Here is an 8982-nt window from a genome sequence, read left to right as displayed (position 1 = left end):
TTTGACTGTCTGGTTTTTCTGTATATAGAGATTAATTCTTTTACAATTTTTGGATTTTTTTTTTTTTTAGTATGATGGGAATACTGACATTTTAAGAGAGAGAGAGCACGTGTACAAGCGAGCATGGGGGTGGGGAACGAAGGGAGGGGGAGACTCTGCTGGGTGCAGAGCCCTACATGGGCCTCAGGGCTCGACCTCATGACCCTGAGATCATGACCTGAGCCAAAATCAAGAGTGGGAGAGGCTTAACCAACTGAGCCCCCCTCAGGCACCCCCTTCCTCCACTTTTCTTGACCCAGGTGTGCTCACTGATAGAGAACAATCGAAAGCACTCACTTGACCAAATGCCCGCTAGCATCTCTATCCATTTCTCCTCTCCCTGTCTTCACTTCATGTGGCAAAATCCATTCATAATTGGGAGTAGCTGTGTTTATTTTTACTTCGATCACAAACCAAAACAGGAAGAGGTGCAAAAAATAACACTTCAGTTATCACAGGGGTTGGCTACTCTGCCCATGAAGAGAATAGTGTTGAGAGCAACTTCCCTTATAAGAACGAGGAAGGGCCTGTTGGCCTTGAAGGTCACCTTGTTGGGGTTCAGCGAACGGCCAGCAATCCCGACGACAGTACTTGCTGCTGCTTCACTGCCTTCCTCGTTGACCTGCAGACCAGACAGGAAACACAACAGAAACATTAGCTCCTCTGCAGTTCACTGGAGGCCATAAGTCAGTCACAGACATAGCAGTTGCTCAAAATGCTATTTGTTCTCCAGGGAAGAGTATGCTTGGGTCAGGTTGCGCTCCCACCAGAACCTGACTTTTACTCATTGTTTCATCCAAGGAATATTGATGTAAGCACTTGTGTTCCTCCAAGCTTTGTGCTGGGTAAGAGCAAGGGTTCCATTCGGGTGACCCCTGAGCCAGTAACATGGATATACACAAGGCTGTTGCATTTCTGGCTGGCCCACTGAGCCACCCTGGTGCCCTGAGGACGAGAACTTCTATAGGCTTTACATAGCTATTACTCTAGTAAATGGTTCCATGGGCACCTGAGTTGGGGAAACACTGGGTTAAGCAATATATGTTTTTAAGTTTTTAAGTTTTTATTAAATGTTTGACCTGCTTCAGGAGAAGTCGTGGGTGGGGGTTAGAACAATGGGACCATGAAGGCTTCAGGGAGTGCTGTCTTGTAGAGGCCTCATGGAGGAGGGGGCTACAGATCTGAGGTTTGAGGGACACTGGAAACATGCCTTTTTCACAGTTGTGTCCTGCTCTTCACACACCTACTGTAAAACCATAGACCCAAGGAGCAAGAACCCCATAGTTATGAATCACGTGAGACACCAATATACTGAGAAAAGAAGCGAGAGCATTAGAAGAGAGCAAAGGAAGATGTACCCACCTCAAGAAAGGCCTTATGGAATGCATCTGAGATGTAGAGGTCGCTCCGGCCTCCTGCGATAATACCTGAAGGAAAACCAGAGAAGGTTCTGTGAAGTGGGAGAAAGTTGGCTTCAACCCACAGAAAGGAATGCAGTTTGAATTAAGAGGTCCTGTGGGGCTTTTTTTGAAAAATAAAAATCCTGAATGCTCATCTAATGATACTCCCTAAGTAAATAAATGCATGTTAAAAAGAATAAAGTCCTTTAGGCTTTTTCAGCCTGGCTCCTGAGAATGTACTCTCATGCTTCAGCTCTTGGAAGGGGGCAGGGGACTCTGTTCTTAAAGAAAAACTCACTCCACTTAGTAGGAATGTCTTTCTTTTCCAGTCTGGCAACATTTTCAAGATAGAAGTTGGTTAGACCTAGTTTAATTTTTTTTCAACTTTTATTTATTGAAGTCATCTCTACACCCAGCGTGGGGCTCAAATTCATGACCCTGAAATCAGAAGTCACATGCCCTTCCTTCTGAGCCAGGGGCCCCTGGTTAAACCCTGTTCATAGGCAGCCTATTAAAGGTAAATTCAATTACCTGACATTGTAAACTTCTTTTGAAAAAAGATATTTTACTGCATATTTTTAAAGGATGGTAGGAACCAAGACCACAGAACACTGTTGCTGAAGTCTCACAGCGGGTGAAGGTTGGCCACATCTGTTGTCCAAGTGATGTTAGGGCAAACTCAGGAGCCCTTTGGAATATCAGGCTGTTCAATGTCAGCACTGCCTATCTTGCGGGACGAAGATGTCTCCCGCTCTGGATCATATCTTTGCTTTGAATTCTGATGTCTTTTCAAGTTCTTCTCTACCTGGTCCCATCGCGTATATCAGCTACAGTCTCAAAGCATCCCACTGCCCGCTAAGTCCCTGGACATCTTGGCGCAGACTCCCCAGGATATGGAAGAGGAACCAGACCTTGGGAAGGAAGGGCTCTCCCTGAGTTAGCAGCAGAAAGAACCCTTGCTCTACTCCTAACCTGCTCTTTTCTACCCTTTCCCCAATTCTTTCACCTTTGCTCAGCCCACCTTGGTGGGGGGAGGTGGACAGAGCAAAGAGAAAAGCCCTTCCTGGGCTAACCTGGGAGCCTGGACTTCTCAGGGCTGAACAGGTCCACGAGGCCCATGTCCTGCAGCAGCTCCTTCACACTGAAGCTGTCCTCAATGCGGAAGCGGGGCACGTGGGCCACCAACATGATCTCTGTCATCTCATCCAGCCACTCCTGCAGCATCTCCGGGGTGAGCTCCTTCTCCACCTTGGCCAGGGTCTTCTGCATCTTGGGCAGGATGAGCACCATGGTGATGTCATCGCCCTTGAAGGGCAGTTCAAGCACCTGGGTGCCTTCGGCCACTTGACGATAGCGGAACTTGCCTTCCTGGTACATCATGGACGCCAAGCACGACTCCCCATTAGCCTTGTGGAATGGTTCCTCCCTTGTGTTCTCGGGACTGAACTTGGACTTCCACAGGCCCTGGGAGGAGACAGCAGGTGGAAGAATCACAGTGAGAAGACCACAACCCGCTGTAGGAGAATCCTGATGTGGGAAATAGTCACATTATTTTATCACCCTAATATGTAGGTAGACTTAGTAGAAGAGGTTAGAGGGCTGTGGATGGAAAGGTTTACAATGACTATGGCAGTGATGGAATTACCAGTGTTTTTTTTTTCTGTGAACTTTTCTGTATTTCCCAGACTTTCAGCAGTGGCTATTTATTTGCTTTACAACTAGAAAAATAAAAATGAAAACTGAGAATAACCTACTGGCCTCTTCACAAGCATCTTTTTGAGTTCAAAGTGCCTTTTGCTTTCTGCCTCCCACCTGTCTCTTTCTCAATCCAACAGGCTGGGCTCTGACCCCGATAAATAAAGGCCAGACATAGGTAATAACCCAGGGGGTTGTCTCGGAGCCCTGCCCCGGCAGAGAGTGAGTCCCGGCTAACTTCCTGCTCAAAGATGGAGGGACCCTGGGATACAAGATAGCCCTGTGAAATATTCTGAGTTGTAATTACCATTCCTTGTCCTTTCTAGCATGTTGATTTGGGTCCTCCCCTATAAAACTAGGAGCTGGAGTTGGCTAATACTTGCACCGCTCTAAGCATTTCACCTGTGTTCACTTACTCAGGCCCCTCAGGAAGCCCATGAGGGAAGTGTGTCCTTATTCTCATTTTACAGATGCAGTATTCGAGGCGCAGAAAGGCCTCTGGTAACTCACCTGAGTTCACACAGCAGAAGTGGAAGGGTCAGGATTTAAGTAATCTACCTGAGAGGCCCGAGGTCTCATTGATGGTATTATGAGAATAAAGAGGGCTAATAAACAGCAAAGCGTTCTGTAAACCATAAATGGCAATACACATTGCGTAACTACAAACTTCTCCACGCTGGGGGGGTGGGGGGGGGAAGGAAACCCCAAGGGACAGTGGGTGGCAACAGGCCTGGCTGAACTCCTGGGCTCTGTGGGGGGGGAGGGGAGTACACATAGAGCACAACCCAGGATGGGCAGATGTGCCCCAGTTACCCCCAACTTAAACCTGTGGCCCTCCTGAGTACCAGGGGCCTGTTTATTCCCAGTACCCTGTCCCCCATTCCCCTTCCTGCATGTCTCCATTTGGAGTAGCCTTTAGAAATCTCAGCTCTGATAAAGACAAAGCCATGTGCACTATCCAGTCACAGGACTCTGCAGAATTTGGGCTGAGCCTCAGTGCAGAAGCTCCAGGCAAGGGGAACTTTGAGTCACTATTGAAGCTGCTCCGGACAATGGAGGAAACCTCATCACCAAGAACTGTCAGTAGAGCCTACTGTGTTGTTCCAGATTCCAAAGTGGAGTTAACTGGATAGAAAAATTGTCACCCGTGTATAAGAGTTCAACACCATGCATACTTTGCAGCTGGGCATGCTGAGTTTGTGGGTGTGTACACTCTTCCTTGTGCCCAGAGACACAACCAGGCCCCCTGGACTTCAGGCCAGCAGCCATGGCCCTAGACATAGTTCTAGACTCTCAGTAAATTCGTATTTCTCCTCAGGCCAGGCATAGACTGTTTCTCAGAGAGGATCTATCTAATGCCTAATGGTGTGAAAGCAGATGAGCTGGAGGACAAGAGAACGTCCTCTGGGTCTTTCTGGGGCCATCTCAAGTACCTTGAAGTAAATGGTGTTGACCAGCACCAGGACGGTGAGTTCGTTGATGGCGTCCTCGGGCACAACATCAGTGATACGTCCTTCGGTCTTATTGGCTACCCATTTGTTGATGATCATTCTGGACTGCTCTGCATTTTCCTGAGGAGATTAGGAAACAAACCTACCCACCTGTGCTTTCAGTGGGCTTCTCCACTTCCCCACACAGCATTTCATTTTATTCGTCAGCCCTTTGCCCTTTCCCACCGTTTCCCACTCTAACCCAGATTGGGGAGAAATCACCTATCTAGTATAATGCCATGAATCTTCCAGATGGTTAGTAAATATTCACAGAAGAGAGAGAAATAAAGAGAAGCAGAAATAAAGGAACAGAAAAAAAGAAAATAGTCTGGGGAAAAAGAAAACAAAATACTATTTTTCTGACATGTGCAGAAGTTAGTGAGTTATGCAGGGGTGAGGGGCAGGAAGGATGCCCTTATGTGGACCAAAAAAAAAAAAAAAAATTGGAGAAATGCTGCCTGAATAAAGCCACAGACTTCTTTGTTGCAGGACTCAGCCGCTTCATGAATCTCCAAAAGGAGGTTACAGCATGCAGCATACACCAACTTTATTTGAACCTGGTAATTTTTTAAAAATGAAGTAAGACTGGCATCTCCAGAGTCCTTTTTGGTCTTGGGTGATAACATGAAGAATTTATTATTTATACAGTGTTTTAAGAGCGGGCACCACAATCTAAGCCAGAGATACCATTGATTTCTCAGGTTTCCAGCAAGCAGATATGTTCCAGGGGTGCTGACTTCTAGGCACTCCCCACCCCCAAACTGCCTTCAACTAGCTTCGCCATGTTCATTTGGATCCTGGATTCTGCTTCTCTATCTTCTCAACCTCTGAGTGGAGACCAAGAACTCTGAGGTCGGGGACGACATCTGCGACTCACCTTAAAGTTCAGGGGCTGGAGCTTGGCTCCGTAGACCACCTCACTGATGTCCTGGTAGGTCTCATTGAAGACAAGCGATTTGTCTCCGAAAAGGCGGTTGGCCGCCACTAACTCTGAGGATTTGTTGGCTTTCCGATAGAGTCGGCAGTTCAGTTTGGCAAAGAAAAAGTGCACCTGGTCAGACGTCTTCTCAGAGATGGTATCAAACTTAAAAACCTGTGGAAGCCAAAAGAACATGGTAGAGAAGCCTGGCTAAGGCGGTGGGGTCAGCCCCTGACCAACGGCCACCCAAGCTGAGACCTTGTTCAAGAGCAGCACCCCGCGGCCAAAGTCCTCAGCTCACATCTGCTAAGTGAATGCAGGATAAAAGGAGAACAAAGGGGGAGGAAGGAGAAAGGGGGGAAGCACGAAGAGACTGGGCCACCACCTAACGTCTCTCCCCAGCTCTGGGCAGCACAGGTTTCCTTGGCGTCCAGCAGGGAGGCTAGGCAGAAAGGCTTCCCACTGTACCTCCATCAGCTGCTTGAGGGTGTTGTCACAGGCCCCCAGCTTGGTCATAGCAAAAGCTGTGGAGATACTCAGAGGCGACAGGAAAATGTTGTCCTTGTCATTCTTGGAGTCGGCCAAGTGCTTATAGAAGGCGGTGGCAAAGCGCGAATTGGCTCTGGACAGCTCCCAGACGCGCCGGTTGGTGGCCTCGGGGACCTTCTGCTCCGCGCCCTCCTCCTCCACCGCCTTCTTCTCCGTGGCGCGGTAAATGCACAGGGGGTTCACGGGGATGTCCCGAGGCTTGGCGGTGCAGATGTCCTCCACGGGGTTCCAGTCACAGGTCACACAGCCCCAGAGCCCAGTGAGCAGCAAGGCCAGAAGACATGCTCTCCTATAGGGGGACAGAAAGCGGAGTTAAGCTTGGCTGGGAGAACCCCGATCCCCGCTGCCCGGCCCCGCCGTGCCCCGGAACGCGCAGGACTCCAGCCCCGGGAGTGCGGCCAGGCGGCGGGCCTGACCAGGACCGGTCGGTGGACCGGGGGCAAGTGGATCCAACTGCCCCACACGGTCAGGTTGAAATTAAAATCAACGATTGAAGCAGCTGAGGGTCCTAAAGCACCGCGGGCCCAAGGCGGGAGGGAAACTAAGAGGCGCGCAGCTGCCGCTGGGCGCTGGGCGAGCCGGACCCACGCCCGGGCTAACAGGCAGGGCCCTGAGCGCCCCGCGCAGACTTAGCGCGGTAGGAGGGGCCGTTTCCAGAAGCTGCTTAGGAAGGGCCTCCTGGATGTTAAGAGCTGGGGATCTGGGCTAATGCAGCAGAGATTTCGGTAATAAAACAGGGGTAAGAAGGGATGAACAGGGCGAAGCCCCACCTAAGTGCCCAGGCCTCCCCAGGCCTGTAGCTCCAGCCCTACCTCCCCCACGGAGCGCCAGACCCACTGTGTGCCAGATAATGCCACCCGCACGACCTGAAGATTCCTTAGCGAAATGCCACCCGATTGTCCTGGTAAGTGTCCCCCAGCCACCTCTCCTCCTCCTCCATCCTCCAGTTCAGCAAACGGGAGCCTCAAGCCAGAAACCCGGCGGGGGGGTGGGGGGGTTACTCCTTCCCCGTTCCTCACTTTCACCCTCATTAGTCAGACCCTGGACTCAAAGAACTCTGCGTCCTGCTCTCGCCGCCTTGGTGCAGGCCCTCATCATTCCTCTGCCTGGATTTTTGAATGTTTCCAACAGCGGTTCAGTAAAAGCCAGTGAAATTAACCTTACTTTTTAAAAAATGAGATCGTGCTACTGGCATATTAGGAGAATTGGGACACTGAGGCACACCGGGAGATTAACTCTTGTCCTACTTTTGTACAAAGACATGGTTGGTCGGGAGCTTCTTCTGGCTGACTTGGGAGTCTGTGTGGGTACTGAGGCTTCTCAGTCTCCCCTGGCAGAAAAAGGCTCGCTGAGGTGCTGGGCTGGCTGGAGGCTGGGGGCACCTGAGGGGTCCTTGGCTCCCTATGTGGGGTGAGGTTAGCTCTGCAGCCCTTTAAGAACAGAGGCACAGAGTGGGAGAGAAGCAGAGGCAGTTGGGGTGATAGAGAAGGCAGGGCGAAGAAGGAGAAAGAGAACCTTGCTGTTCATTTCCCCATCTTGCTTGCCTTTGGTTTCCCTTTTTGGTCCTCAGCTACATCTGGAAACACAAGTGGAGGCTGAGGGGGATCTGGGAGTGTTGTTCTTCCAGAGAAGAAAAACCAAGATGGTGGTGCCACAGCCTCCATTGGAGCCTCCACAAACAGCCCAGGTCAAGAAGGGAATGTGTGCGGTATCGAGGGAGGAGGGGACCTCCCTGTGAGGCTAGTGAACGGGGCCTCTGTCCTTCAGTCAAAGGTCATTGAGATCTTGGAGCGGGGGCAATTGAGTGGAAAGAGAAGCGAAAAGGGAGTTAGGAGATCCTCACAGGTTAAATTCTCCCTCTTTTCAGCTTATGGCTGGCCTGAGAATTTGCGTTGGAGTGTCCCCAGGGCTACTCTGAGGGCTGGCACTGGCACAGCAGCTCTAGGCAGAGAAGACATCCCCTTTGTTTCTTGGGCTAAGAACCCAAGGTGTGGCTTCCCCCAAGAGGGGGTGGAAGGGAGGGTGCTTGGAAGGACGTCTTCCAAACACGTCTTTTATTGTTACTACGAAGGAGAGGGCCTGGTTTTCTGGAAGGGATGGAGGCCATCTTCAGCAGAACTTCAAAAGTGAAAAACTCCAGTGAGGGCATGCAAAAGAGAAAACTTGCCTCTCTTACCTTTTTCCAGTAGCTACAGTTCCTATCCCACTGGAAAACATGGTTGCTAATCTTCCACAGGGCCGGGTGAGTGGAGATAGTGTGTTCTGAGGCAATCGCTCTGAAAACTGGTTCTTTCCTCTGAATCTGACTGAGGTTCCAGAAGCTAGGGTGGGGGAGGGAGCTGGTGATGAGGGGAAAACTGAGGTCAAAGGCTGATGACCAGCTCCCAGGGTTAAGCAAAGTATAGAGCCCAGCATTGCTTAATTAGAGAAGTTTTAAAGTTCAGTCAGGGCGAGGAAAGGCAAGTCCCACCTCTCTTAGGCATATTCCCTCACTCTCTTCATTAATTTTAGAGCAGAGGAAAAGGAGGACATGTTCTCAAATTTAAACCTGGTCAGAAAATGCCTGACAGAGAACTTTGTCTACAGGATTTTTTTTTTTTCTTGGTTAACCAAACCAGGAGGTAGAAAATAGGTGAATATAACTAGTCAAGTTCAATGTCCAGAAATTTCTAACTTTCTCCCTGCTCAGTGCAATATGACCCCCCCCTTCTCTTTTGGAAGATTTATTTATTTGACAGAGAGCACAAGTAGGCGGAGAAGCTGACTCCCCACTGAGCAGAGAGCCCGATATGGAGCTGGATCCCAGGATCCTGGGATCATGACCTAAGCTGAAGGCAGACTCTTAACCAACTGAACCACCCAGGTGCCTGCTGTATGCTCTCTGTCACAG

General features: G+C 50.0%; 1 protein-coding gene across 1 annotated transcript; it reads right to left on the bottom strand.

The window, feature by feature from the left end:
• Window positions 1-411: 411 nt before the first annotated feature.
• Window positions 412-8418, bottom strand: SERPINC1 (serpin family C member 1). The gene is made up of 7 exons (XM_059144983.1): window positions 8269-8418; window positions 6012-6381; window positions 5502-5717; window positions 4568-4705; window positions 2513-2903; window positions 1402-1466; window positions 412-661 (listed from the first exon to the last, which is right to left on the bottom strand). Exons 1-7 carry the CDS (start codon window positions 8307-8309, stop codon window positions 485-487), a joined length of 1398 nt encoding a protein of 465 aa, XP_059000966.1. The 5' UTR covers window positions 8310-8418; the 3' UTR covers window positions 412-484.
• Between the last annotated feature and the right edge of the window lie 564 nt (window positions 8419-8982).

This window comes from Mustela lutreola, chromosome 14 (assembly GCF_030435805.1).
Source record: "Mustela lutreola isolate mMusLut2 chromosome 14, mMusLut2.pri, whole genome shotgun sequence".
In the NCBI taxonomy this organism is placed as follows: domain Eukaryota; kingdom Metazoa; phylum Chordata; class Mammalia; order Carnivora; family Mustelidae; genus Mustela; species Mustela lutreola.
The sequence above is the reverse complement of the archived record's forward strand: the minus strand, read 5'-3'. Positions and strand labels throughout refer to the sequence as shown.

What these genes read in the sequence shown, in the direction of transcription:
- SERPINC1 (XM_059144983.1), bottom strand. Translation starts at nt 8,309, where the DNA reads ATGTTTTCCAGTGGGATAGGAACTGTAGCTACTGGAAAAAG. An exon ending in CCCTCAAGCAGCTGATGGAG is followed by an intron (nt 5,718 to 6,011) that starts GTACAGTGGGAA and finishes TGGCTTCCACAG; the next exon opens with GTTTTTAAGTTTGATACCAT. An exon ending in TCCATAAGGCCTTTCTTGAG is followed by an intron (nt 662 to 1,401) that starts GTGGGTACATCT and finishes TCTGGTCTGCAG; the next exon opens with GTCAACGAGGAAGGCAGTGA.